The sequence below is a fragment of the Sylvia atricapilla genome, chromosome Z (genome assembly GCF_009819655.1).
Source record: "Sylvia atricapilla isolate bSylAtr1 chromosome Z, bSylAtr1.pri, whole genome shotgun sequence".
Lineage (NCBI taxonomy): Eukaryota > Metazoa > Chordata > Aves > Passeriformes > Sylviidae > Sylvia > Sylvia atricapilla.
Genome location: NC_089174.1, coordinates 933,410 through 961,097, shown reverse-complemented (window position 1 = coordinate 961,097; position 27,688 = coordinate 933,410). Strand labels below are relative to the sequence as shown.

Genomic DNA, 27,688 nt, shown 5'->3' with positions numbered 1-27,688 from the left:
CAGAAGCTTTCATTACAAAGAAAAGGAAGTTTAATTTATTCTTATACAAAAGACTGTTCAGACCCTGAGGGGCACGTTTGGCCCCTGACACCTAAGTGTATCCCCATGTCAAATCCCCATCCCGTAGTTCTGCCCAACCTGCTGTGCTCCTACTGCTTCCCATTGCTCCAGGAGCATCACAGAACGAGCCTCTGGTTCCCCAGGGAGGGGACTGGGTGGAGCTACAAGGCCCACTCGCTCCATGAGGACCTGTTGTACACCAGGACAGGCAGGCAGCAGTCTTTGAACCTGGAATTTATCATGGAGACAGAGTGCCTTGCCTGGCTTCAGTGCATGCACAGATACGTATCCCCGGCCTTGCTTGGAAAAGGCTTGAGGCAATACAGTCAGGGTCCCTGCCCGCTGCGGTGTCAGCCTTGCTGCCACTTAAAAGTTTTCCTTGTTGAAGTAGAATTTGACCTTCCTGGGGTCCAGGCTGGAGTGCTGGTGACAAGACTTCTGCAGGCTCTTTGCCAGGGCCTCCGGCCCACAGAGGAACACACCCACCACTGACCTGCAGACAGCACAGGGAGGTCAGTGCCAGGTGGGCAGCTCAAGGAAAAGTGATTAAAAAGCTTTTTGGGCTCCCTGCAGAGGGTAGCACACCTCCCCCAAAGGCCAGCCCAGTGCTGAGTGCCAGGGTAGAGGGGGTGCCTCCAACTCCAACACCCTGAATTCCCTGCTCAGCTCTCACCTGGGGTGGGCTGCAGCCACCGCTGCAAACTCCATGTTCCACATGGGCCGCCCAAAGATGGTTTTGTGCCTGAGGCCCGTCACTGTGTCCGTAGCAGTGTCAAAGTGGAGTGCCACGTTGTTGGCCTGGGCAAGCAGGGATGGTGAGAACCCCAGGCACCAGCCCTGAGCCCCCCTCCAGTCCCTTACCACTAAAAGTTGATCCCCCTAAACACTGTGCCTGGACTTTGTACCTAAGAGTCGTGCTTGCCCTGCCCAGCTTGGCCACCCCGTGTCCCCCTCTTGCAGCCAGGCCAGCCTGTGGTTGACTCACAATGCTGTTGTTCCAGCCAGTGAGGAAGAGGCGGTAGGTGAGGAAGTCTGCCTTGCCTGACTCAGCCATCTTCTGCTCCAGTGAGGCAAGCAGGTCGTTGAACCAGGCAAAGGCTCCTGTGTCCCGGCAGAGCCAGTAGAAGTAGATCTGGGATGCAGGGGAGGGGGATTGCTCAAGGTGGAGCAGAGCCACAGGAAGAAACCCACAGCTGGTCCCATGGGATGCTCCATACCTTCTTGGTCTTGAGGGTCTGGTCACCGTGCTGGAACTTGTACCAGATGGACTTGAGGATGGAGGCGAAGGGGGTGACACCGATGCCCGCTCCAACCAGCATGGCCACCTCGTACTGGAACACGTCTTCGCTGGCCGTGCCAAAGGGACCATCCACCTCAACCCTGGCCAAAGCAGGGCCTGGGTGAGAGGTACAGCCTCCCCAAATCCTGACATGACCTGTTGGGCCTTCCCCAGCCTACCTGGGTGTTTCCAGTTGGAAGGTGTCAATGAGGCGCTCTGTCCAGTCGCCAGCCGCCCGGATGTGGATGGAGAAGAAGTCCTCCTCGGGTGCAGAGGTGAGGGTGAAGGGGTGCCACTCCAGCGGGGAGATGGCGGGGCAGTTGACAAAGATGTACTGCCCCACCTCCATGCAGAAGCCCTTCTTCTGCATCTGCAGCTCCAGCACGCGGGCAGGGTGCATGACCACCTGGGGGCACGGGCAGGGCTCAGCCTGGCCTCTGTCCCTCGGAAAGGGCTGTGGCCCCTGCCAGCCTCCCCATGCCCACCACAGCGAGGAACTGTGGCACTGGTGCTCCAAGGGTAGGAGCTGGCAGAGGAACAGGCTCCTGCAGCACCCACCTTCTTGACAACCACCTTCTGCTGTGCACGCCAGACCCGCAGGATCCGCTCAAAGACATAGAGGATGATGGGGGCAAGAACCCACTTCCAGGACTGTGAAGATGGAGGAGAGCAAAGGTTTGGGAAGGGCCAGGGCCGGAGCATCCCAAGGGCAACGGAAGAGCTTCTCTTCCACAGCCATCCCACCATTCCCTACCTCGGCAGGGATGCTCCCAAACTCAGGATCTTTGCAGCAGTTGTGGGTGCAGTTCTGGTCCCGCTGTGTGAGGTACTCGGCACACTGATAGGGGTGCACCTCTGCCATGCTCTGCTCCGTCTGCCCACGCACCAGCCCACTGCAGGGAGGAGAGGGATAAGCCCAGGGCCCAGCTTCTGCCCCCAGCTGGGGCTGAGCCATGCTGCGTGAGGCCAGCTGGGCTTGCCTGCCCTGGGAATGGCAATTCACAGCCCCACTGGGCTCTGCCCATGGCTTCCCCACCAGGGGTCTGTGTCCTCTGCCCCACCAGAGTCTGTGTCCTCTGCCCCACCAGAGTCTGTGTCCACTGCCACCAGAGGTCTGTGTCCACTGCCCCACCAGAGGTCTGTGTCCTCTGCCCCACCAGAGTCTGTGTCCACTGCTCCACCAGAGATCTGTGTCCACTGCCCCACCAGAGTCTGTGTCCACTGCCACCAGAGGTCTGTGTCCACTGCCACCAGAATCTGTGTCCACTGCCCCACCAGGGGTCTGTGTCCTCTGCCCCACCAGGGGTCTGTGTCCTCTGCCCCACCAGAGTCTGTGTCCTCTGCCCCACCAGAGTCCGTGTCCACTGCCACCAGAGATCTGTGTCCACTGCCACACTAGAGTCTGTGTCCTCTGCCCCACCAGAGGTCTGTGTCCACTGCCCCACCAGAGTCTGTGTCCTCTGCCCCTCGCTGTGCTGCCCCAGGGAGTGGTGAGGAGCCTTACGCAATGCCGTGGATGACGAGGCCAGCGAAGTAGACAAGGAAGAGGTGGTGTGTGTACCAGAAGAGCTCAAAGTAGTTCCTGCGGATGAACTCGGTGGAGGACGTGACCATGAGGATGAGTGCCAGCGTGATGATCACCCCCGTCAGCCCCGGGATGGTCGTGAAAGCCACGTACTCAACGGTCTGCAGGGGCAGCAGGGTGGGTTAGGGGAGCAGGGAACAGGTGGCGGTGGGTCCCTGGATGCCAGGGCCACACTCACAGTCTGGTTGGAGTGGATGGGGTTCAGCCACTGGCTGCCCTGCAGGTGCATCTTGGAGAGGACACCAGGGAGGCTGCCGTCGGTGGCCTGTTGGCTGTGGTTGTAGCGCTCCAGGTTGAAGAGGTGGGCGATGGTGTGCACAGCTGGACAGGGGACAGACAGTCACCCACCGGGCAGCTCCCAGTCCCCACTGTTGCCCCATCCCAGTCCAGGGGATACCTGTGAGCAGGGCCAGTGCATAGGCCACCAGCTTGTGGAAGGTGAGGTTGTGGTCCAGCTGCTTCCGCAACGTCCTCCTGCAGCACTGCAGGGAGAGGCAGCAGTTTCAGGAGGGGGACAGGGATGGAGACGGCCACACTGGCTGTGCCACCACGGGACACTCACCGAGCAGGTCCCACGGAGGAAGGAGAGCAGGTTGCGGCAGACAGGCAGCAGGATCAGCATGCTGTTGAAGTTGAGGCACTTGGCTGATGCTCGAGCCCACGCCAAGGCGGACTGGGGAGAAGAGAGGGGTGAGCACCACTGTCCTGTTGTGCTGTGCCAGAACTGGGTCAGGATGGGGCCACCCAGTGCTGAGCTGGGACTGGGTGATGCTAGGCTGGGAACTGGGATGGAGAGATACTGGGCTGGCATGGGGACTGGGAGGGGTGATGCCAGGAGAGGACTGGGAGGGGGAGATGCTAGGCTGGGCTGGGATGCTGCTGGGCTGAGACCAGACACGGATCAAGGCAGAGGGTGGCATGGTGCAATGCCACGCTGTGGAGTGGGATGGAATGACGGTGGACTGGAAGAGGACAGAACATTGAAAGGGCGTGGGATGTTGCAGCCCCCACCCCACTTCCCCGAGGGGCTCGCCTGCCTGGGCAGGCAGGGTGCCCTGGGGGAGCACCTTACCCCAAGGATGGCCCTGGTGTAGAAATACCGCTCGTCCCGGTCAAAGAACAGAAAGTAGTAGGTGAAGAGGAAGATGTTGATGCCCAGCCAGGCTGCCTGCAGGGGAAAGTCACAGCCTCATGAGGGACCCTGTCCCAGGAGCCTCTCACTCCGCAGCACTCAGGGCCGGGTGAAGCCAGAGGGTGTCAGGACAGTGTATCCTGTCCTGTTTCCTTATGAGCTGCCCTGTCACGCACAGGGCTGGAACACGGCCAGAGGTGGGGAGAGGTGTGGACGTCTTGCAGAACTGCTATCTTGTCACCTACTGCCCTGTGCATCACCCATGCATGAGGAAGGAGGAAAGGCAGGAGCAGGAAACGCCCGTGTAACGGGAGGGAAAGTAGATCTGGAGGGTGGTCAGGACTGTGTGGGAAAGATTCTGGGAGAAGGAAGTTTCACATGGGAGCTGGCCTACTGCGCCCCACTGTGCTGCTGTCCCCTGTCTCACCCCACGGCATCCCACACTGCCGCCTCTCACCGCCACTGACTTTTTGCAGGGGTCCCAAAAAAAACCCACCCTGACGTGTATTTGGATTTTGGATGTTTTCTCTTTCTTTTTTAAGTGATTTAAAAAATTAAAATAGCCCAACTGTCTATAAACCCCCATGTTCCCATGCATTCACAGCTCCTCACACACAGTGCTGAGCAGCTGATGGGTGCTGGCCAGGCGAGCTCTGTCACACCAGAGATGCTGCAGCACGGCAGTGGCAGATGGTCCCTTCGGTGCCAGCTCCTCACCCTGCCACGAGTTCTCACAGAATCCTCCTCCTCTCTCACAAGGGGAGAAGAGGCACGTGGGAGGCTCCCAGCCAAAATTACTGGGCAAAGCAGCAGCATTCTTAAGTTTCCCAAGACCTCCTTTTCCCACGAGCTGTGTTTTCCCCAAGACTTCAGTTTTCCAGAGCCCATCCCTCCCCTGTCCGCCGGGGTAGAGGTGCTGGCGGAGCAGAGGGGATGCTCATCTCTCCGCACAGCCCAGCCCGGGGGACAGCTCATCACTCCCCATCTCCCCCAGGAGCCCCCCCAGGGCCCGGAGACCCCGAAGTGCCCCCGCACGGCGCCACGCCAGCCGCAGAGACTCACCAGGACGGCGGCCGAGAACCAGTGGTTGACCAGCCAGCTGCCCATGGTGCGGTGTCCCCGCCGCTGTCCCGCCCGCCCGTGCCTGCCCGGCGTTTTATGGAGGCAGCAGGCGGAGCGGCAGTCCCGGCCGCGGGAGCGGCGCACGGGGAATTTCCCCCGAGAGCGCTTTAAGGAAATGCTGGTGGTATCAAAGGCCACCTTCCAGGAAGGTAGGGCTGTCCCCATCGGCCAACGCCGAAACCAGCCCCTTGTGCTGGCCAGGAATGGGCCCCCGCTGAGACCCGCCGTGTCCCCACGGCTGGGTGACACGGCGTGGCTTGGCTGCTCTCCTGGGGTTTTGCAACCTCCGAGGGCAAAAACGGGTTTTGTAAGGCAGGAATTTCCTGGGAAGAAGTTGGGGAGGATCTGTCCTGTGCCTGGCTCAACAGCTCTGTTTTCCCTGGCCTCCCTCACCAGCCTCCACTGCCTATTTTGCAGGGAAACGATCAAAGGAAGAGAATCATGCTGGGGTCATGGTGCTGGCATCAATGCCAGGATCCAGCCCGAGCATCCATTATAGCGTGAGTGACTTAAGACCAAGCACCACTTGTGCTGTACCTCCATGGGCACCCCAGGGCTGATGAACAACCTCAGTCCAGCACCCAAACAGAGCTGATCCCAAATATGGGTGCTGAGGTGGGGCGTGTCACACTCCTGGTTTGGGGGCCAGGATGCCCGGGTCCCATCAGCACCCACTGCCACTGCTGTGCCAGCCACCTTTTCCCTCCTGCCTGCCCTCCACTGCTCTAGGGTGTGCAGTGCTCCAGCTGGGAACAGCAGCCTGTTCTGGGCCCCTGAGCCTGGAGGAACAGGTCAGACAGGCTTGCTCCTTGCTGGCATGCTGCTCTCTGCTGGCCTGCAGCCACGGCCTCGCTGACGGAAGCACAGGGTGAGGCCAGCCCCCATCCCGCCATGCTCCTGGATCTTATGGGCTCCATGGAGGGGCTCCCCCCATCCCCACTTCCCGCTGGCACAGCCCCATTTCGGCGCCTGCAAACGAGGACAGCAGGTGTGTGCACCCGTGCCAGCCCCGGTGGGACTGTCCCCACCCTCCGCATGAGTCACTGCCAGCACCCAGACATGCAGCCACAGCAAAGTTTCTTTACTGCTAAAAACATCCCCAGTGGCACCCGTGTTCCAAGGTCGCCGTATGCACCATAGCAGCAGGTGAGGGGTGTCGGGACACCCCGGGGGCTGTGCACCACGTGGCAGCCAGCTCACAAGGGCAACCGCTTTGGGCACCCCCTTAAGTCATAGAATTGTAGAATAGTTTGGGTTGGAAGGGACCTCTAAAGGCCACCTAGTTCAACTTCAGAGATGGGCAGAGACATCTTCAACCAGGCCAGGTTGCTCAGAGCCCATCCAGCCTGGTCTTGAATGTTTTCAGGGACGGGACATCCACCATCTCTCTCACGTGCCAGTCCCTCACCATTTCATTGTAAAAAACTTCCTCATGTCCAATCCAAATCAACCCTTCCTCCGTGTTCATATGAGTGGTCCTGAGCAGGCAAGCACACTCCTGTCCCCCTGACACCACAGGGATGCTGTGCCATTGCAGGACCAGGCGACAAGCATCCTCTGGCTGCTGGCACAGCCCATGCCCGTAGCTGTCTGGAGGAGCCCAGTCAGACAATGCTGTGCCTCACGCCGGGCTCGCAGGGCACCTCGAGGCACAGAGGGGTCCCTGCCGGCTGCCGGCGGCAGCACACGCAGTGCAGGAAATCAGCCACGTTGTGCCGGAAGAGCTGGCGGCAGGGGTGCAGGTACTGGAAGAAGAGGAGCATGAAGTAGATGCCCAGGCAGTAGCCCAGGAGCAGCTGCAGCACCAGCAGCGCGGTGCAGACGTTCTCGTAGACGTCGGTCTTGAAGAAGTACCAGAGGATGACGAGGGCAGTGTTCTCCACTAGCCGCGCCACGTAGTACACGGCCAGGCGGCCCCAGTTCTGAGACTTGTCGATGAGGTCCCGGTCAGCCAGCTTGAGCTGCACGGCCGACCAGCAGAACATGTTGATGCTGGAGTAGAGCAGGGTGAAGGCACAGAGCACCACCACCGTGCCCAGGCGGCTGAAGTTCTTCTCGATGTTGTCGGGCAGGCGGCTGCCGCTGCGCCAGAACTGCACCCAGGGCAAGAAGAAGACCACCAGGAGGTTGGCCAGGGCGATGGGGATGACCCAGTGCTTGAAGACGGTGCTGAAGAGCACGAGGACGGCGATGCGGGTGGAGATCTCCAGGCTGCGCCACAGCACGATGCAGAGGAAGGCCAGCGGCCGCAGCTGCACCTTGTAGTCGTCGTACTTGACCTGGATGGCCAGGATGTTGCAGACCAGTGCCCCGTAGGTGACTGACACCAGGCAGATGGCCATGAGGACGGCTGCGGAGGGACAGAGCAGGGAGTCAGGCAGTGCTGGAGACCAGGCTGTGCCCAGCCTCTCCACTGACTGGGGCGCAAAGTGTGGGGTGACAGCCCCAGGTGGGAAACACGGGGTGCCAATCCTGGGTGAGAACAGGGTGCCAAGTGCCTGGGCTCACGGCAGCAGGGTCAGTGTGAGCACTGCTAGAACAGCTCACGGGTGGTGGTGACAGTCCCCACGATGAGGTGGCTGGCAGCAGCAGGCTCAGAACCCAAAGGTTCTCCCTACGCTAACAAAACACAAGCCTTGGCCAAACTGGAGCCATTTCTGTGCCATGCTCCAGTGCCCCTGCCCTGTGCAGGAAATGCTGCTCAAGGGTAAGTGAGGCACAGTCTGTGCTGTGAGGACCCCTCTGCCTTCATCTCAGCCAAGCATCACTGTAGTCCCAAAAACATCCCAAGATCCAGCCCCACCTGAGGGCTGCAAAGCCAAGGTCATTTGTAGGGAATTCTGGCAGCTGCTCACAGTCAGCACAGCCAGGAATACCACAAAGAAAAACAGAAGAGTGCAGCTGGTCCTATCCATGGTGGCTGCAGGGCTGAGCTGACACTCCAGCTGCAGCGGAATCACCCAAAACACACCATTTGGTATTTACTTCCTGCACCTACTGCTAGAGGAGCACTGGCACTCATTCTTCCTGTGCATCTGCAACTCCCCAGAACGCCTTTGCAGAGGGCTGTGGCAAATTAGGGGGTTTCTGCGGGACATTTCCTGTGCTTCCCTTTTCATGCACCTGCTGTGGGCACAGATGACAAGGCCTGGGCTCCCAGCACTGCTGAGGGCAGCTCCTTCACCCAGCACTGTAATTGGAATGGTGCAAGAGCATGCCTGCATGCCCAGCTTGGTGCCATGCCAAAATGGGAGTTAAAAGTTTGCTCTGGCATATCCACCCCCAAGCACATAAACATCCAGGGAGCAGGCAAGGGAGCCTCCAAGTGGGAGTGCTGGGCTGGGAGCTCTGGCTGCTGGAAAATGTGCAGAAATAGATACAGTGGAGGGACTTGAGGGAAGCCAGAGCCTGTATCTAGGTGGAAAAAAATGAATGGAGACTGGAGCAGGCTATGGCAGGGACCTGACCCTCTTATGAGACATGGCAACGGGTGGATGGCTTGCTTCTTGGGGGCAGATGCTCACAAGCAGGGTCCAGGGAGCGGAGCCTGGCACCTCGGTCATGCCCACCCTTCCTCACTTTGCGTCACTGCAAGCAGGAAAGCAGAGAGCTGATGGCTGCCCAGCTCCTGTGGGTTGTGCTCCACATTCAGGGGAGTCCAGCGGAAGCGGCGTCCCCGGGAATGACTTTTCAGAGCGCCTGGATGTGACACCAGCACAAGCAGCTGGGGAGTGCGCCCTGGTGGGTCCCTGCGGAGCCTAGGTGCCCGCCGGGCGCCCTTACCTCGGGCCACAGGGACGTACTTCTCCAGGACGCTGATGTAGAGCTGCAGGGTGAGCTGCGGGGTGGAGCCCAGGAAGGCCTGGATGACGGCCATGCGCTTGAAGGCGTTGCGGTGGGTGGCCAGGCGCCGCTCCGAGTGCCCCACCTCCTGCTCCATCTCCACCTCGTAGCCTTTCCGCAGCCGCCGCTTGCGGGTGATGGTCACGTAGGGCTCCTCCTCCCTCCCCGACCAGCAGTACACCAGCAGGGCTTCCACGCACCTGTGGGGACACAGCAGCTGTCACCCCGCTGCCGGCACCTCCAGCCACACCTGGCGCGGTGCTGGCCAGACCCCGCTGATGATGAGTGCAGCCCGGCTGTCCAGCAGTGCTGTGGGCATCCCACAGGCCCAGGGAAGCTGGACACACCAGGACCATGGGGATGCCCGGGGGCTGCTCCTCCGCTCCAGCGTTCAGGGTGAGCCATGTGCACCATGAGAAGCCAACAACTGCTCCAGCAAGGGGTGAAGCGGCTGCTGGAAGAGTTGCAGCATCCAGGCTACAAAGCAGTGACTCTGCTGGGTGCCACAGCTACAGGAAGGTGTTAATCACCCTTGGGTTCTGTTTTCCCAACTGGCAGAAACCTCTTCCTCTAAGCAGAGGCAAACGAAACTCTGAAATATCAGAACTGAATATCAGAGTTTTCTTTGATCTCTCATCTCGAGCAGAAGAAGGCTTCCACACTTCCTCCCTGGTGGGGACAGCAGGAAGGAGAGCACAGGGTGAAGCAGCGTGTGGCAGGGGCAGGTAAGGCAGCGTTTCCGCAGCCCCTTCTCTGCGGCCCTCACTGTGGGCAGGGGTGTGATTTTCTGCCTCGTCTGCCAGGACAGGGGCACCCCCAGCCCCTCCACACGGCCATGGGGTGGGGTGTGTGGCCACAGGGGATCAGCTTGGCTCCCGCCTGGGGAGCAGCCGGCTTTGGGACCAACAGGACATCATTATTTATGAGTGCTTATCAGGACAGCACAAACTGCTGCGTGTCAAACCCAAAAGGAGTGAGGGTTCAGGATAAATTCTCTTGACAGATCAGGCCAGCACCCATGGCTCGTTGCAAACTCTGCTGGGAAAATAGTTTCATCCCAAAGGCCCAGCTTGAAGGGTAGACCCAGCTGGCTCTCAGTGCCCTGCCAGACCTTCTCAGCAGGCTGGGATCCATCTCCAGCCTGGGCAGCAGACTGAAGCAGCCTTCCCCAGGCAGCCCTGACTGGCTTCTACAAGCAGCTGGGCAGCACTGTACCCAAGTCAGACAGCCTCAGCTGATGTGGTGAGAATCACGACCCTCCTGTGGGCCAGGGCTCTGAAGGTAAGACATGGGGACACGTCTGTCACACTGCTTGTTTTTGGTGACAGAGAAAATGCACAGCAGCCACCAGTGGTTCTGGAGCCCTGTGGGTACAGCGAGCCCCAAAGCTTGGCTGCTGGGCTGCCCCTGGGGAAGGAGCCCCGTGGAGATGGTGGCTTTGCCATGCCTCCTGCAGTGTGTTCTCACGGAGCAGGCTGCCCAGAGTGATGACAGCCCGGGAGGCACCACAGCATTCCCAAGAAATGAGGGATCAGCTTGTGCAACATCCATCCACCCCCTCACTGTCCTCTTAGCAGCACAGTCTGGTAGCCCCACAGTTTCCATGCCAGCCCCACTCCTGCACCTCCTCCTCTCCTCTATGTCCCACAAAACTCTCACTGACTCCCACTCCTGGCACTATGCAGGACACTCCAAGAATCCCACTGTGTGCCTGAGAGGATTGTCCAAAGGTTTGCTGAACTCAGGCCAGGTGCTGTGACCACTCCCCTGGGGAGCCCGTTCCAGAGTTCCACCACCCTCTCTCTGGGTGTAAAACCTTTTCCTGATATCTAACCTAAATCTCCCCTGACTCAGTTCCATCCCATGTCGGTACTCATCCTCGGGGCACCCACCGGGGATTCCCACCTGCGCTCTCAGCACGAGCACGGTGATGGCAAAAACACGAGGCTGAGTGGACGGCTGCCTGCCTCACGGACCTCGGGCAGAGCTTTCCCAGCAGCTGGCACACAACAGGCTGGCAGAGCCGTGTCCTGCCCGGAGCGGGCTCCAGCAGCAGCAGCATCCGTGGCTGCACCGGCGAGCAGAGGGCCCGCGGGGCCGGGGAGGACGGACGCTGACAGGAGCTGACCATCGCCCCCTGCCCTCCCCCGGGGCATCGCTCCGGGGTCCCGGCGCGCTCACCTGATGATGGGCCCCAGCTGCAGCAGGTGCATCAGCAGGACGAGCGGGCGGTCGCGGCTGAGGTCGCGGTGCACGAAGATGAGCGTGAGCTGCACCAGGACGGAGGGGCAGAGCACGAAGAAGATGGTGAGCGCCAGCCAGAAGCGATCGTCGGAGTGTCCGTAGGAGAGGCAGAGCACGGCGGCCGCCGCCCCCTCCCCGCAGAACAGCGCCGTCGAGAAGACGATGCCGAGCGGCAGCTTCGCCCGCGACGGGGCGGCGGCGGGCGGGCTGCCCCCGCTCGGACCGTGCATGGCGGCCCCGGCCCGGCCCGGCCCGGGCGCTCAGCCCCGCCGCGGCGCCATCCCGGGCTGCAGCGGAGAGAGGAGCCGGCTGCGGGGCGGGCCGGGGCGGGGCGGGGCTGTCCCGCCGCACCGAGCCCCGACGGGCCGCCCCGAGCCCCGACGGGCCGCCCCGCACCGGCCCCGCGGCGGCACCGCCCCGAACTCAGCTTGTGGACCCCGCCGGCTCCGTTCCGGGATGCCGGTACCCCCGCCCTGCCCTGGCCACCGCCCTCCTCCTCCGGGATCCCCCGCGCCGCTGTGCCCTGGTCCCTGCCCCAGCACAGCCCTACCTGCGCCTCTGCCCCGACATCCCCGTCCTGGAGCACGATCTTCCACCCAGGGCTCCCCATCTCTGCAGGGAACAGCCTCCCCAGGGCAGCCCCAGCACGGCCAGGACCCACAGCCCCCCCCAGACCCACCCTGGGACCCCCCAGACACAGTGCTGACAACCCCTTGTGTGTGCCCTTGAGACCCTGGAGCCCTCCCCAGCACCCCCTGTCAAGTCCAGGCCAAATAAATTCCCGGCAGTTATCAACACCCCAAGGTGCAGCAACACATGGAGGGTCCTGCTGGGGAAGATGAATCAGGGAAACCTTATAAATATAAGATTCTGAAAATATGAAACCTATAATGGGGATAGAAATGAAAGCTGACTTTGAGTTGTAGGATACTAAGTCTTAGTTACTATATAACCTGAAAACAATAGCCTAGCTAGCTGAAGGAGAATCCCTTTTGATGGAGCAGAACCCTTTCTGCGGGCTGAGGGATCCAAAGGTCAATGCAGCAAAACAGAAGTCTAAAGAGTAGTTTTTAGAGTTTAAAATATAACGCAGTATGGTGATATAGTAGTTCTTATAGGCTGTGTGTAGATTCTATAGGATTTTGTGTCTTGTGTTGGTTGGTCACTGTAAATTAGAATATTCATCACAATAGGAGATATAATGTATTGTAACAAGAACCTCATGCTCTCTTACCTCTTCCTCCTCTCCTCCCCGCTGCTCTTAGCTCGCTCTAACCCTTCCTCTTCCCCCTGCTCTTGCTCTCTCCTGCTCTCTCCCCTGCCCTTTGCTCTCTCTCAGCTCTCACCCGGCTGTTCTCTCTCCCTCTCTCTTTGGGACTCCCCTCCAGCCCAGGCTGGTGGCTGGAGGCAAGGCCCTTTTACCCACGGCCCTTGCAATAAACCCACGTGTTCTAGAATATCCAGGTTGGCAGAATTCCTTGTCCCAGCCGTCCATGGATTTGCCTACAGGGTCCCTCCAGGGGAGAGCTGTTCAGCAGCCTCAGGGACACTGGGTCCCAGCGTGGGGCAGGAAGGATGCCAGTGTGGGTGCCAGCCTTGCCTGAATCAGACAGCTGCCAGAGAGCTGCCTGCACCCACCAGCACCTCAGATCTGGGGCCTCACCCCAGCTCCAGACCCAGAAATGGCACCACATGGCCCTGAGCTGGATGGGGCAGCACGTGGGAGGGAGGAAGGGTGTTGTCAAGTCAGGGAGCATTTAGGTATCTTGCGAGATAAGCTGTGTCAGGGAAAGCCCTTCGGGTCTTGTGAGTGTGTGCAGCAAGATTTTGGAGTTATGTTACACGGGAGATGTGTTTCCTGTATCTTGGATATTCCTGCTTCCATTTAGGACCCAGTGCTACAGCTGAGCAAGAGGGCTTTTCCCATCACCTTCAAGAACACACCCTCAAGGTAATGGGATATGTGGAGTCGCTGACGGAGCCAAACGTCCCAGCACTCAGCCCCACCTCCCTCCTGTCTGTCCCACCTTGATCCCCCCTCCAGCGGTGGGAGCACAAGGCTGTCCGGGCTGTTCCCCTCTCCCTGGCCACGGGGGTCCCTGCTCTGCCCAGAACAGCTGCCTCCAGCACCAGCCCTGCACACCTTTCCCCAGCAGTGGGATGAACACACCCTGTCCTGCCTGAGCATCCACTGCCTGCCGGATCACTCGGTCCAGCCGGGGCACTCGCTGCCTGGCTGGGACAGATGGGACAAGGCAAAAAGTGTTTGACATTGGTCAGTTTTTTCCCAGTTTAGGCAGACCAGGAGTTTTTAGGTCACTTTTAAAAGGCTCTCAGTGCTCAACCCTCAGCAGCTAGGCCAGCTCACAAGGAGGTGCCCACGCTAGCAACAGAGACACTGCCCACTCACCTGCCCCACACCAGCCAAAAGCACAAAACCTCCCAAACTACACACACAAGTGTTCCCCATTTCACCAGGCTGGAAGCATTACCAGGGCTATCAGGCTTATCAGCAGGAGAGCTGAAAATAAAACTCCCTGAGAATTTGGAGGCCGTATCTCCCCCAGCAACAGCTCCCACACAGAAGCAATCCCTGACCCTGCAGCTGCTCAGAGCTTTAACTTCCAAGCTGAACAGCTGCTTTGGGAAACCACAAACCCCACAAGCTCATGGGGACTGGCCTGACTGGCAGGGATGGGAGATCTCTGTGTCACCACTCGGCTCTGGTATGATAGTTACATATTTTCAAGCTGTTTTTGGAAAACAGCCTCTCCAAAAAAAGCTCTGTCAGGGCAGAGGGTGAAGGCAGCAGTGTCCAGGCCGATTGGTGACGGAAGCCAGCCAGGGTGGGAGCTGTGCACGGGAGCAGCTGTGCCTGGCTGGGTGCTCAGCCAGCGACAACACATCCTCTGGCACTGCCAACTGCACCCACGGCTCTCTGTGAGCAGCAACAGCAGCGTGCCGTTTGTGCCATTTATGCAACTTCCACTTATCCCAATTAAAAGCATTCCCCAGGAGCCTGGCAGGTCACCAAACCCTCAGCTGAGCAATGCCGGGGCTTCGACTCATCGTATTTTTAATTTCAGCTTCCCCTGCTCCATGATGAAATACTGAAGAGCAATTGTTTAAGCAGGCAAGAATTCCAGTCCTGTATCCATAAGGCCTGGCAGCCGTCAAGAGGAATGGAGAGACAAAGCCTCACAGCATTTTCCACACCAGTTATTATCCCATTTTCTGTCCCAAGCACGGAGAGGCAGCGAGCTGTTCATGCTGTGAGTCACCTCACCAGCCTGACCCCACCTGTCCTCAGCTCAGCGCTGTAAACAGAAGACAGACCATAAAAGTGATCACATCATAAAAGTGGGTCACAGATAGCATCAGCCAGAGCTCCTGTCCCACTTCCTTGCCACTCCCTGTCCCTGCTAACTCCACGCCCACACCTGTGCTGCCAGCCCAGCACAGCCGGGGACACACAGACACCCTGGGACGCCACTGCCACAGAGAAACTGCCCGAACCAGAGCTGTCACAGGCCAGCAGGGACATGCCAGGCGCCAGGGACATCATGCCCCGGTGTCCCCACTCTACAGTGGCTGCCTTCTGGACCAGCAGAATGGTGGCTGGCCCTCCCTGGAACCTCCCAGAAGCCAAACAGCCCCTGGGTGGTGGATGTGAAGTGACAGAGAATCACATAATCACAGAATCTCCTGAGCTGGAAGGTTCCCACAAGGATCACTGGGAATGCCCAATGGCACCAACTTGAGTCTCACAGCCACCTGTGGATGTCAGTTTTCCTGTCTCCACAAGTGCCTGCCCTTTCCTGGACAGCATCCCAGCTTCATTAATTTCTTAATCTCAGCCTCCATCCTTTTTTTTTTTTTAAATCCCAGTGTTCACAAAACACACTTCGCACAAAGGGCAGTGGCAGTGGTGGCCTCCCACTGTGTGAAACCACAAGGTTTGCTGTGCAGCTTTTCCAGCCCCTTGGATGTGCCTGGGCATTTGTGTGGCAGCCTGGGCTGTATGTGGGGTAGGAGCAAGCTTCCTCACCGGCTCCCAGTCTCAAAATAACCCTGTCTGCTTTACACATGCCTGCCTGGCGTCTCAGCTGCTGTAAAAGGAGAAGAGAAAATTGTTTGGGAAAGACAGGGAGCTCTTAAAGAGCCCAGGTGGGGAGAGCTGCCAGCACGCTCCCCCAGCTCTCCTCTCTAGGACCCAGAGCAGACACCACTCCCAGGGTGCTCGTTGGAACATGCCAAAAGCACTCTGCTGCCTTCCCAAATATAGCCCTGCACACAGAGGTGGAGGCAGCTGCTCGGGGTGTGGGGATGGCCAGGCTCCCTGACTTCAGACCTGAAAGCTCCTCAGGAACACGGTCTGTGCTGAGGATTAAACATTCAGCCGGTGCCGCAGGGAGTGGCGGTGGGGACGTGTCCACCAGCAAAATGCCCCATGTGCTGGATGAAGGGGGAATCACAGTGTCCCCCAGCTTGATGGGCGTGTGAGAAGGGGACACAGTTTTGTCCCCTCAGTGCTGCCCTACCGGCAGGGCTGGGACCTTCCCAGGAATCTGTGAGCCGGGAATTTTTTACTTAGTTTGGAAATAGCTTTGCAAATGACTGGTTTCCATGGCCTAAACTGTTTGTATTTTGCATTGCTTTCACAGTAACTCAGCTGTAATTTTTCCTGCCCCAGCAGTCTGTGGAATAGTTTCTGGTTGGGGAAATATTTATTCCATTTGCTTCATCATGCGACTGCTTTTACCATTCCAGTTCCTCATCCAGTTTCACTCTGACCCTGCTGGGAGAGAATCTGGTATCTGTGCTGAGGATCTCATCCCTCTGAATCTCACTGGAGGCTGTGCTGAGCCCGCTGGGATCTGGGCACAGGGCTCAGTGCTGCCAGAGCCAGGATACTCACAGGCAAAGCACAGGCCATGCCAGTGCTGCCTCACACTTCAATTCTTTAACCAGAAAGCAGAGTCACCATTGAGTGCATTGATAGGTCTTTGGGATAATTACACATTTTGCCTTTTTGGCTACAGTCCCAGCACAGGCAGTGGGTGATGCTGTAACACTAAACGAGGCAGGAAGGGTTAAAATCACCTTAACTTATCTCTTTTCCCCGGTCCCACCTGCAGTAAGAGCACACAGCCCTGGCAGAGCGCTAACCCAGCCGGGCTGTGCCCGCGTGTGCCCGGGGCATCCTGGAGGAATAGTTTATACTCTCCTCTCCCCCACGCAGGAAAGCAGCAGGAGCACCACAGTGCTCTCAAAAAAAGCACTGTGGGAGCCCGGGCAGGGCTTGTAGCCATCCCAGGGGCTTCCCAGAGCTGTGTGCATGGTGCAAGGAGCAAGGAGGCAGCTTGTCCCTGCAGCAGGGAGCAGAGCAAACAGAGCACTCAGATCCAAGCCTCTCCTAGAAATCGGTGTATGCTTTGGCTGGAAAGCACCCTGCCAGGAACTGGGTGAAAAGCAAACAGCTCCCTGCTTGCTCCCTGCCTGCTTCTGCATCCGACACAGGGTGATGGTGCCGGTGTAGGGGAGCAGAGAACACTCTGGAAAAACCACCTCCCTTACCCAAAGGAGCCCGGGGAGTGGTTGCCCACAATGGCTGGATGGCAATGGGGTGCCAACCATCCGCTCTCCCCAGTGCCCTGCCAGCTAACCTCCTCAGTGGTGCCCCACTTCCTCACCCACAGGTCTCGGTGTCACAGGCCGTAAATATCCTGTGTTCCCAGCCTGCTGCAGGGCGTTTGCCTGCAATTAGCTCTTGGGATTTGGGAGCCGGTGTGATCCGGGGTTATCGTCAGCCACCAGCGCTGTGCTGGGATTTAAAGGGACAACGCAGCTGTCTGCATACCTACCGCCTCAGTGTGCTGTCATATGACACGTTAAACAGAGAGATGAGTCTCTCCTCAAAGCCTGTGCGTGTCCTTGCACACCACAGGCTCCTTTTCAGCCAGAGTCGATGCCGTTCCAAGCAAAGCAGAACAGCTTGCTAATATTTCTGCCAGGACTTTTTGGTCTTTGCCACGACCCTGAGCTCAAGGCTGCAGGCAGCCCCTATTGCTCTGCCCACTGTGTTCCCTTGCAAACCATCACTGCCCACATCCAAGCTCCCCAGCCGTCCCCCCACCTCTGCTGCTGCCCCGGGGGTGTCAGGTGGGGTTCCCAGTGTGCCCGATGCCGGCTGGGGCACGTACTCACGGGGTCTAGAGGAGCCAAGGCAGGGCAGCCCGCCAGCCCGCCGCCATCTGCGCTTCTCCGTGGTCCCCCTGGTTCCGCCTCATCCCTCTCCTGCGGCATCCAGCGGGCAGAAATAGCCCCCAAACACGTGCTGCCTTTCCGAGGAGCGATGCCAGGGGCCAGGCGGCCCGGGGCACTGCCCTGTCCCGGGGCACTGCTCTCCCCGGGGCTCCTGCCGGCACTGGCAGCCCTAGAGGGTCTAGCCCGGCGCCGTGCCGGGGCACACTCTGGTTATAGCTCTGGTGAGGAACATCTTCATTTATCTGCCGAGATAATAAATTCTGCCTCGGAGTTTCTCACCTGGCAACAGTCACCAAGGAGACGAGAATGGCTGCTGCGGGTCCCCGCTGGCAGCGCCTGGGGCGGCCCGGTGGCCCCGGCAGAGGTGTCCGGCTGCGCTCCGGCCGTGCGGGCAGGGGGCCAGCTGCCCACTCGTAACCTGAGCACAGCCCCGGCACAACACACATCCCTGTGGGCTTGCCCCTCGTGCCACCCCTCTGGAGCAGAGTGTGGGTTTCACCAGACTGGGGTGGATTTTGAGGTTTTCCTGGCTGTTGATCCCGGGGTGAGTGCACTGGGAGGTGTGACCTGGAGCTGCCTCAGGTTCCTGAGGGGTTTCCCTGCCCCAGCTCCGATCTGACCAGGAATTTTGGACACTTATTTTGAAAGCGGTGGCACCCCAAGTGTTCAGAGATCTTTGGAAGTCCATTGGTGCCAGAGGGAGATCAGATCCTGCCGCCCCTCAGGAAGCTGAGCCGCTGCCTCCAGGGCTGCCTGATCCATGGCACTTCCCTATTTATAGCACCTGTGATCATGTTACAGCACATTCCTATCCCTGCTGGGCTGTCCCCTGACAGTGCTACCCCTAAACACAGAGAGAAGGGCTGACACTTGGAGCAAATCATTTCAGCCCTAATACAGCTTGTTGTGCAAAAAGCATCCCAGCCCATGCTGTGTGTGAACCTGCCACTGCTGCTGGCACAGGCACGGGACAAACCAGGAAAGGCCATCAGGATGGGGACAGGGAGGTGCTGCCACTGCCCTGCCATCAGCAGCACAGGGGTGACCAGTCACCCAAATATGGCATCTGGCTGTGGTATCAGACCAGAAGCTTCATCAACCATTAACCACGCATGGCTGCTTGCCCATGGCATGGCACTGGGGCACCTCCCTTGCCCAGGACAGGTGCCGAGCTCCCCAACAGTGTGTGGGGCTGGGGAGGAGGACATGGGGCCATGCCCATCCTGGGCTTGCACCCCTGGACTCAGGGCAGCATCTCAGCATCTTTGGCTCGTGTCTGGGCTCAGCTGGTCGAGGCAGTGCTGGTGGCGCTGGGTGGTTTAGCACGGACTGATGGAGGCTCCCTGTCTGCTCCTGGGTATGGCTCTTGAAGGATCTCATGTCTTTGTCCCTTTTGGCTCCACGTCCCCCACCCAGGACTCCCGCAGCTCAGACATCCCTGTGTGACTTCTCCACACACACCAGTGGCAGCCAGCCAGGGAGAGCAGCTCTGGCTGGGAAAAGAAGCAGGAAACCTGAGAAGCAAGATAAGAGCTTCAGAGCTGAAGATCAAGGAGCTGGGGCTTTTTTCCCTCCACTCTCTGCCCTGTGGTCTGAGGGTCTGAACCACTTCCCTGCTCCCAGCCAGGCTCCCGCTGTTTCTAGCCCAGGGAGCACAGGACCTGCTGCCACTCAGGCAGTGCCTTGCTAGGGCACAAAATACAAATACTGAGCAGTGATATCCCCCGGGCAGGCTCAGAGGGGACCCTGGGTGAGCAGCAGAGCTGTGCACACCGTGAAGGGGATGCTCCTTGCGGGGGCTGCAGGGAAACATCCCCTCAGGGGTCAGGCAGGGAGAAGCCAGAGATGCCATGCTTACAGGGGCCCCTAATTCAGGCCATGGCTGTCAGGCAGTGTCCCCACCACGAGCCCCTCACACCGGTGGTGGAGACACGAGGCTGCAGTGGGGTGGACGAGTCAGTGCCCTGTCACCCAGCGTGGCAGGCTGTCCCATGACAGCCATGTCCCAGCAGCCGCTGGCCTGGGCCGACCCACCAGGATTAAGGAGCCTGCAGGAGTAAGTAATTTAAATCCAGATTAGATTTAAGCAGCTGCTACGCAAAGGGCATGTGAGCAGAGGCTGTGCAGTGGGGATGAGCAGGTGAGAGACTGGCTGGCACCCCTGATGTGAGGGGCTGTGAGAGCAGGGCTGGCTGGCAGGTCTGTGCCCATGGGGTACTGCCCAGAAGGACGGATTTTTTCTCCAGGCTTGGCTTGTATGCACCAGAGCAGAGGCAGCAGTGCTGTGCCGTGGGACAGGACACCCCAGGATGAGATGCTTCCTGCTGTGAAGAGAGTGACCAGGCAGGAGGATGAAGCACAGGGACACGCTGGGCTGCTCACTTTGTAGGCTCTGGAGAGAGGCCGCCCCTCTGTGCAGGGCTGCAGACCATGTTCCACCTCTTCTCCCACTGCTGGTCGTGGCTGCAGGCCATACAGGAGCCCATCAGGTAGGTCCCCGTGCCCCCTCCCACAGCTCCCAGGGATGGCAATATTTACCCATGTGTTTACGAGTGGTGAGGGCACCAGAGTGGTGACAGGGACAGGTGCCCCTTGCAGGAACTGTCCCCAAACTGCTGAGCAAGGCACATGTGTGTCCTCACTGCCCCTGCAGCAGGCAGGAGCTGGCAGGCAGGGAAGCAGGCTGGGCAGGGGTGCAATGAAGGAAATGGTTCCACTGGGATTCCAGCTCAGCAGCTCCCCAAGGAAGCTGGGGAGGATGTACTGAAGCACCTGCCTTGTTTGCTTGTGTCAGAACATCCAGGTTAATTCCCTGGGACAGCACTGCAAGGAGGCTGATTGATAGTCCTCTCCCTCCAGAGAGGACTCCTTACCTGCTGTAATGCTGGAGGTGGAGCTGTGCCACCTCCACTGCCATGCAGCCTGGTCTATATATTTAAGGGAGAAAATGATATTGTGACTGTAGTGGCTTGTCAGTGGCAGAGAAAATGTCTGTGTGGCTCTGGTGGATCATGGCTGGAGAGTGCACAGGACTATATAGCACCAGGAGAAACACCTGAGTCCAGGCAGAAGCTCACAAAATCATCCTTGCTACCTTTCCCTATCCGTGTATGCTCAAAATTGACTGCAAGGAAGGAGTAATCATTGACTGCATATAAGGAAGAATCATGCTGGCCTGTGCATATAACTGCTTAATCCTATATGATCTGATATTAAATCCTTGCCATAGGAAGCACCTGTGGCTGTCCCACGGTGTTGAGGTGGCTCCAGGCACTTGTGCCTGTCCTCCCCATGCCCCAAGGATTGTCCCTGCACTTGCCCCCAGCTCAGACAGTACCTGTGTCACCATCCTGCCTCTCTCCTGGCTGAAATGTAGCTGCCATGGGCAGGGTCCTTTGCCCGGGGGCCAGCAGTGGCCACTGCTCCCCAGGGAGTGTTCACCTGCTGTTGTTGCTCCCCAGGAAGGTGACCCTCCTTGTCATGGGGCTGGACAATGCAGGGAAAACCTCCGTCATCGTGGACATAGAGAGAGGTGAGGAGCAGCACAACCCAGAGCCAGCCTCAGACGGAGGCGGCTATTTTTATGTTCAAACCAAAGGACGGGGGCTTCTGAAGCACGGCCACTGTTCTGGGGAAGTGTGCAGGGCACCGGCCGCATCCCAGGCAGCCCTGGAGTGGGGATGTTCCTGGGGCAGGAGGGGCGCGGGGATGCTCCCGGGCTCCTGTGCCAGCTCTCTGCCCTCTCCACGCCCGCAGCGCTGGCCGGCGAGGCGCTGCCCGACGCGCAGCCCGGGCAGAGCCGCCTGCGGGTGGATCGGTTCGAGGTGACGCTGGTGGAGCTGCCCGGGGGCCAGCGCTCCCGCAGCGCCTGGCGCAGCCACTACGGCGAGGCACATGGGCTCCTCTTCGTCCTGGACTCCGCTGACCTGGCACGGGTGGAGGAGGCCCGCAAGGTCCTGAGCCGCGTCCTGAGCCACCCGGATGTCTCCGGGAAGCCGCTCTTGCTGTAAGGCTGGGATGCAGCCTGTCAGGCTGGGGGCGAGGGGTGGGAACCTGTTGCTGGGGTTTGGGGCTGCTGGGGGGATGCGGAGCCCCGGGAGCTGTCGGGGGGCGCGGGGACATGAGGACACCAGCAGCGCTCGGGAGATCGGAGCATCCGTGGAGAGGAGGGGGCTCCAGCGGAGGGTGAGGGCTGAGGAGACGCTTCACCTGCCCGCGGCCGAAGCGGGAGGAAGCGCACAGCCTCCGCCGCCGTCGCACAACGAGGCGCCAGGGGCCGAGGTGACGGTGACGGCCGCTCTCCCCGTGCCCCAGGCTGGCCAACAAGCAAGACGCGGCGGCCGCGCTGCTGCCCTGCGAGCTGATCGAGCGGCTGTGCCTGGAGCGGCTGGTCAACGAGAACCGCTCTCCCTGTCGCATCGTGAGTGCGGGGCTGGCTCCGCTCCCCGCTCCCCGCTCCCCGCTCCCCATCGCCGCGGGGCTGTCGCGCTGACCCCCCGCCCGCCCGCCCGCAGGAGCCCTGTGTCGCCAAGCGTGTCCCCCCCGCCGGCCCGGCCCGCGCCACCCTGCAGGGGCTGCGCTGGCTCCTCCGCGCCGCCGCCGCTCCGGCCCCGCCGGACACCGCCCCGGCCCCGAGGGCCCCCAGAGCCCCCCGTGCCCGGCAGCCGCCCCGCAGGTGCGTGCGTGTCCCCGTCCCCGTCCTGCCCCCGCAGCGCTGGTCCTCATCCCCGCTGTGCTCTCCCCCGCAGGGACCGGCCGCCCCCCGGGGAAGATGCTCGAGAGGGCGCCGGGAAGAACGGGGAGCCCCCGGCGGTGCGCCCCGTCTGCCGCCTCCTGCCCCTGGTGAGTGCGTGAGAGCCCGGGATGGGACGGGGTGGAAGAAGGGCTCCGCCGCCCTCTCCTCACCCCCCTTTCCCTGCCCAGGAGGAGAGCACTACGGGCCCCAGGAGGAGGAAGAGGAAGGTGAAGGTGAAGAAGAAGGGCTTGGGGCAGCCAAGCCCAGGCGAAGAGCCGGCGGGACCGGGACTAGGGGGTGACAGCCGTGCAGGGGCTGCCGGGGGGCTGCTGCTCCCCAACAGGGTCGGGCAGCAGGAGCCCATACCCATCGGGATGGCCACCCCCCACCCAGGTGAGAGGGGACTGTGGGGGGCTGCCAGCTCTGTGCCACCGGCACGTCAGGACCCCCAGAGTTTGCAGGGAGGTCCCCAGGCCTGGCAACGTGACAAAATGTTGGACCCCTGGTGCCCATCACCTCCATCAGCTTTGCTTGCAGATCAGCTGATGCAGAGCAGGAATCCACAGGGGAAGAGGAGCGATATCTGAGCGTCTCCACAGGGGATGATGCACAGAAGCAATGGAGGACTGCAAACCTGCCACCAGCAGTCCTCTCAGCTGGTTTGGTGGCACAGGCAACCTTGCTCAGGTGTGTGGTGCCTGAAATTTTGTATTTCTCCATTCAGCACAGGGTATAAAAAAGAAAAAAAAGAAGAAAATCAAGAATAAGATCAAGTCACGGGAACCTTCTCTGGAGCAGCAGCGTGAGGAGGTCTCAAGCACCTTTGGTTGGTATTTCTCAGGACAGATTTTGCTGAGAGCATCGGGGGTCTGGCCTGCTGGCAGCAGGCTGTGAGCTGTGCAGGGACACCTGGCCGTGGGGTACTTTGTGTGGGGACACGGGCACAGGCAAGGGCTGCTGCAGGGCAAGGTGGGGGCTGCTGTGAGGCAGATGCTGTGAGGTGGGATGCAGGGTGGCCATATCAGTGCGCTGTGCTGGAGCCTGGGGCGTCCTTGCAGCCCTCACTCAGCACAGGTTGCCAGGTGGGGCATGGGGCTGGCCCCAGGGCTGTGCCTGACTGCTCCCTTGTTCCCAGATTTGTACCGGCGGGCGATGCTGGCTCTGAGGATGAGGCAGGAGCAGAGGAAGCAGCCGTCGGCCATCGCTCCCTGAGCAGGGGAGGCACAGAGCACGGCCTGTGTGCCCCTGGAAGACCCAGACTGCAGTGGCAGTGGGACCCACGGTGCTGCAGAGCTGCTGGGGAAGGGTTGGCAGAGCTGGGAAATGGGTCCAAACAGCATCATTGTTCCCTGCATGGCTTGAAAACCAGGGATCCACAGGGGCGAGCCAAAAGTCCCTTTGTAAGATGCCTGTCTGGCAAATCCGTCTGAAAAGGGAACAGCCGGCCCCTTCCCGCCCCCTGTTAGCATTCTGCGGGAACCTCCGTCTAAACCCGGATCAGCTGCGGAGGAGAGCAAGATCCCAGCAGACATCCCAGGGGGAAAGCTTGTCTCTTGAACTGACCTGTGCCCTGGGAAAGCTGTCTTTGCAGGTCAGGGGCTGACCTGGCCCGTCAGTCACTCCCTGCCGACTGCCTGGGACACTCTCGTTCCCTGCTGGTGAAGGGAGGGCAGTCCCAGGTGGTCTGCAGAGGAGCTCTGCCCAGCCCTCAGCCACATCTGGCAGGGCTGTCAAGACCCTCTTCACACACTGGAGGAAGGTGATGTCTGTGTTTGTGCACCCTGCCAGTGAAAATTTCAGTTCAGTGTCAGCTGCTGGTGGAGGCTGCTGGAGGCTCCTTCCCCAGGATCGTTCCTCCTGATCCTGCCATCCTTCCAGGAGGGACACTGTCGCTGGCAGCCTGGCACTCTGCTGCCTCAGGTGGGCTCTCAGGTGCGCTGAGCTCAGCTCTGAGACACAGGAGCAGCACATCCGTGTCCCAGCACAGCCCGTGTGACACGGCGGGTGTGTCAGAGCTGTCCCGGGACAGTCTCCCGTGTGCCAGCGGGGTCCTGCTCCCAGCTCTGCGGGATGCACGGCAGGGAAAGCAGCCCTGAGCCCTGGAGACACTTCACCTGAAGTCAAGAGCTGGGTGGTTTTCTCCTGACACCTGCAACAAACTGTATTAGAACTTGGACTGTGAGCTAGTCACCTCTGTTCCCGTGATTACTGATTAACAGGCACTGCCTTTGTGGTCCAGGGGAAGGCAAATCACAAAAACCCTTCCATTGGCAGAGCTGAAAGGGGATAAGAAGACAAACTGGCTGCTCTGCCTTTGCCAGCCTGCCATAAAGTTCTGTCTGACTCTGCTGAATTCAACTGTTGGTGACTACAAGGATTACTTGTAAATAAATTGTAAATAACAACAGCAGAAGTTAATACTGCCCTGTAAATACAGCACTTCCAGTAACCCCTTGTCTCAGTCTGGTGGAGTTCCCTGTGATGTGGGTGCTGTGGGGTAGAGTGGGGACCAAAGCTGAGATGGTGGTGAGTGGTACCCTCCCCTGAATTTCGGGTTTGGTGGAAAGTGCTGGAGCCCCAAATGTGCTGAGAAGCAGGAAGCAGTGCCTCAGCAGCTGCTCTGCAGAGACACATTTTCTATCTCCTGTGCATAGTATCCACAGCATTTTCTGCAGGAAGCCAGCTGGGTGACACAACCCAGCTTTGAATTTCAGCATTTGGATATCATCTAGCATGTCCTTGTTTCCAGTTTCCAGAGGAGTTCACTCAGGAGCATCAGGGTAGGTAAAATGTTGTGCCTGGTCCCACCAGCACTGTGGTGTGCCTCAGCCTGGGCTTTGGCTGCATTGCTGTAAAGTGGCAAGTGAGTTCTGCATTTCTGCAGCTCTTGATGTTGCTCATTCGGAGACCCACGTCTGCCACCAGCAGCTCTCTCCACAGCCTGGGTCCTTCTGAGCCTGAAGGATGGAGAGAGGGAGATGGAGGGAGGGAGTCTGCACGTGGCTGAGCTTTGCCAAAGCTGATAACTCTGTGCTGCCAGCAGGAGATGAAGAGGTGTTTCTGCAAGAAGTGCCTGTGGGAATACACCTCCCACCTCCTCACATCCATGTTGCTTTGCACAATTGGTTTCCTGATGCGTTATCATTACCAAAATTTTTATATGTGGGCTGGAAGTTGAAGAGTGAGCCCACTGCTCTTTTGTGAAGAGCACTGCTAGGTCAGTGTTAAAAACACTGCTGAGTCCCCCTGTGTACAGGACACCGTCAGTCTATCCAGGCAGCAGGAAGACCTGGAGCAGAGCCTGTAAGATGGGTCCACGTGCTGAGGCTGCCAGCCCCTCTAGTTCCATCCATGGCCCTGCTGTGCTTCCTCCAACGTCATTAAATTTCACTTTCTGCACACTGCGCTTAGCCAGCAACTACACTTCATGTTACAGCCCCTCCTGGCTCCACTCTACTCCCAGAAGAGGATGGGGAGGGTGATGTTGGCTCTGAAATCTCCTCTGAGAGCCCTTGATTTGCCCCACGCTCATGGGCAGGACAGGAGGTTTTCCACCACACCAAGCTGTTGTTGAGATGTAGAGGCATCTCTGCTGCTGCACATCCAGTGTTGTGTTCTATGAATAAAAACTAAACTGTGTGCTCTTCCCACATACATTACTGTTTCCAGGGGAGTGGTAACCATTGTGGATTTCACAACCATTCCCAGGATTCTGATCGAGACACCCTTTGGGAATCAGCCTTGCTGGCACCTGCAGTGAGGATGGCCCATGCTCTGAGGGCACAGAGAAGGTGAGCCTGGGGTAATCTGTACATCAGGGAGCTGTGGGGTGGCAAAACCCAGCAGCAGCCAGGCCTGACAAAGGAAAATAACTTCAACAAGGGACAGAGATTTGTGATGTGTGAAAAACACGGCAGCTCTCTGTTCTCCACTAGCCCAAATTTATAGAAGGAGCCAGCAAGTGGCTTTTGAGAACATCTCAGATGTTGGATTTTGAACACTGACTTGGGGCAGTAAAGGGAATTAATGGCAAGTGATCCAAGTTAATGGGTGTTTCACAAGGCAAATGGAATGGATCATATGCTGTGGGGTGTCTGCAGGTGACTCTCATTCCCCAGTACCTCATCTGTAAATCCCATCACCTGTCCTGGGGGATATAAAGAGCCAGAGAAAGGGCAGGGGTTTCCTGGGGTACAGAGGCTGGGCTGCTGAGGGGCTTTCACACTTAGCTCTTGCCTCCCTGCTTTGTGACAAAGGTACAAAAACTAATTAAAATAAACCTCTTACCCCACCACAGCAGTGGCTGTGGGAGAAAGGTGAGCAGCCCCTTGGCTTTGCTGTGCCTTGGGAGGCACTGCTAAGGCGTGGGGCTCTTTTCTGTGTAACACTGTTGTCTGAAAGCTGCTTATAGTATGTACAGGCTTAAATAAACATGTTTAAAAAAGATAAGTGGATTTTAAACCTTGGAATGGGTGTTAGGGGTGATAAAAGCCTGGGGTGGGTGGTTTTTTGAACTTCAGAAGCTGGTTGCTATGTACACTTTCTCCCTCTCGCAGGTTCTACCCTCTGACTAACTGGGGTGGGCTGGGTGCCAGCATGCTCTTGTGGAAGTTTCCCAGTTGAAAAAGTGAGTGTTGGGAAGTGGCTCAACGTTTTTTAGATGAGAACACCATGGTCCAGGTGATTTTTAAGAGATCGTTCCAAATATTGCAATATATGTGATAACAGGCGGCTCTCACCATGTTGAGTAATGAGTTACCATGCACAGAGTTTCTTTCGGAGGTTCTGTTATCTGTTGTAGACCCTCTGTTGTGTTACACTGAAAATGAGATCTGGAGCGTTTGCTGTCATTTGTGCCGAAAAAATGTTAGAAAAAAACAAGGCTCAATTCATTGAGAGTAACTCCCTAAGCTTCTTTTGATTGTTATGGAAGAGGCTATTAAGACTTTGCTAGAAAGGAGAAGACAAAGGACTGGAAAATGAGAAACTATTAAAACTTTCTCGTTCTAGGTTAAATGAGCCTTGTTGGAGACGTTGTTGCTGGCAGAAGGAAGAAGGATATAATAAAATTTATTTACATATGTTTGTCTTGGGGCACCAGGAAATATGCTAGAGTCTGAGGTATATAGATTTGTCACAGCATGTATCAAATATATTTGCTGGGTTTTCCTCCTTTGAGAGAGAAAAACCCTTCTTTTTCAAAAGGGATTCTCTTTCATAAGTTATCACTCTGTAAGCTGCTGCATATTTGGAGAGGTTATTTCACAATATAAGGAGAAAGTGCCTCTTGAGAAAGACTATCAGTGTTTTAATTAGAAGGGCTTTTGCTACAGGATATCTCTGGACGTGAGATCAAGAGCCAATTTATTAACCCAAGTTCTTCATTTGAAAGTCAGCTGCAGCAGAGCTCAGACCTTGTCT

The 27,688-nt window shown here is 58.4% G+C and overlaps 2 protein-coding genes across 2 annotated transcripts; both read right to left on the bottom strand.

Annotated features, from left to right (window-relative positions):
* Window positions 1-7: 7 nt before the first annotated feature.
* NOX1 (NADPH oxidase 1) lies at window positions 8-5,363 on the bottom strand. The gene is made up of 13 exons (XM_066338567.1): window positions 5,119-5,363; window positions 3,997-4,092; window positions 3,487-3,597; window positions 3,322-3,406; window positions 3,103-3,245; window positions 2,844-3,025; window positions 2,094-2,232; window positions 1,898-1,990; window positions 1,519-1,745; window positions 1,278-1,440; window positions 1,046-1,192; window positions 734-858; window positions 8-553 (listed from the first exon to the last, which is right to left on the bottom strand). Exons 1-13 carry the CDS (start codon window positions 5,341-5,343, stop codon window positions 427-429), a joined length of 1,863 nt encoding a protein of 620 aa, XP_066194664.1. The 5' UTR covers window positions 5,344-5,363; the 3' UTR covers window positions 8-426.
* Window positions 5,364-6,746: 1,383 nt separating this feature from the next.
* Window positions 6,747-11,586, bottom strand: XKRX (XK related X-linked). The gene is made up of 3 exons (XM_066338475.1): window positions 11,203-11,586; window positions 8,962-9,221; window positions 6,747-7,528 (listed from the first exon to the last, which is right to left on the bottom strand). Exons 1-3 carry the CDS (start codon window positions 11,493-11,495, stop codon window positions 6,783-6,785), a joined length of 1,299 nt encoding a protein of 432 aa, XP_066194572.1. The 5' UTR covers window positions 11,496-11,586; the 3' UTR covers window positions 6,747-6,782.
* Window positions 11,587-27,688: the final 16,102 nt, after the last annotated feature.

Bases quoted from the DNA above. Each gene is read 5' to 3' on its own strand.
- NOX1 (XM_066338567.1), bottom strand. From the start codon at position 5,343: ATGGGGACAGCCCTACCTTCCTGGAAGGTGGCCTTTGATACCACCAGC. The intron at 4,093-5,118 runs GTGAGTCTCTGC...TTTCCCCTGCAG, and splicing joins GGTTCTCGGCCGCCGTCCTG to GCAGCCTGGCTGGGCATCAA. The intron at 1,193-1,277 runs GTATGGAGCATC...CCTGCATCCCAG, and splicing joins AGACCCTCAAGACCAAGAAG to ATCTACTTCTACTGGCTCTG.
- XKRX (XM_066338475.1), bottom strand. From the start codon at position 11,495: ATGCACGGTCCGAGCGGGGGCAGCCCGCCCGCCGCCGCCCCGTCGCGG. The intron at 9,222-11,202 runs GTGAGCGCGCCG...GTGTCCCCACAG, and splicing joins CAGCTGGGGCCCATCATCAG to GTGCGTGGAAGCCCTGCTGG. The intron at 7,529-8,961 runs GTAAGGGCGCCC...GTCCCTCCGCAG, and splicing joins GTACGTCCCTGTGGCCCGAG to CCGTCCTCATGGCCATCTGC.